The sequence below is a fragment of the Lipotes vexillifer genome, unplaced genomic scaffold (genome assembly GCF_000442215.2).
Source record: "Lipotes vexillifer unplaced genomic scaffold, Lipotes_vexillifer_v1.1 scaffold395, whole genome shotgun sequence".
Taxonomy (NCBI): Eukaryota; Metazoa; Chordata; class Mammalia; order Artiodactyla; family Lipotidae; genus Lipotes; species Lipotes vexillifer.
The window spans coordinates 7,491,648-7,492,203 of NW_006797390.1; the positions used below are offsets into that span (position 1 = coordinate 7,491,648).

A 556-nucleotide genomic window follows, 5' to 3' on the forward strand; every position below is an offset into this window, starting at 1 on the left:
GAAAGAGATTAAAGGAAGAGATTGGATTAGTTTAATATAGGACCAAAGTAAGAGCTGCTATCAAGAAATGGGAACAAAGAGGGAGGAATTTGGAGGAGAGGGTCTGTTTGGACATGGTGTCTGAAGGTGTTTATAAATACCTGAGCTGCTACTGGGGCAGGGAGCCTGTTAGGTAAAGAACCAGTGGTGACTCAAACTTTGAAACATGGGTTAGTTCTTGGTTGTACCATTACAAATAAAGAACACCAGATGAAAAAGAAAGATGTGTAAAAAGGGGAATTGGTGAATTTGGGTTTGTGCATGTCATGATTACTAAAATTGCCATCTTTTACAGACACTGATAGGCAAACATACTTCCTTAGAAACATGCTGTTAATGACTTGAAATAAAACTGAGTGATGGTTTTCTTCTCAGCAGCAAGGAGTGCAGCAGACAACCCCCTCTCAGCAGACAGCGCAGTATTCACTTCCCCAGATGTCAGCCTCCAGCGAGGCCATGACTGCACAGCCCACAAGTCAGCCTCAACCTCCACAGTCCTTTTCGCATGTGTCAGCAG

At 43.3% G+C, this 556-nt stretch overlaps 1 protein-coding gene across 3 annotated transcripts in view; it reads left to right on the forward strand.

Annotated features, from left to right (window-relative positions):
- WNK1 (WNK lysine deficient protein kinase 1) overlaps window positions 1–556 on the forward strand; it is a 135,398-nt gene that overhangs the window by 108,852 nt on the left and 25,990 nt on the right. For 2 of the 3 annotated variants that reach the window (XM_007469472.1, XM_007469473.1), the window contains one exon: window positions 415–556. This exon ends at the window's right edge or, in 1 of these variants, runs on beyond it. In XM_007469472.1, the coding sequence (XP_007469534.1) occupies window positions 415–556 (142 nt within the window). The remainder of the gene's footprint in view (window positions 1–414) is intronic. The other variant, XM_007469474.1, reaches the window with a different exon arrangement.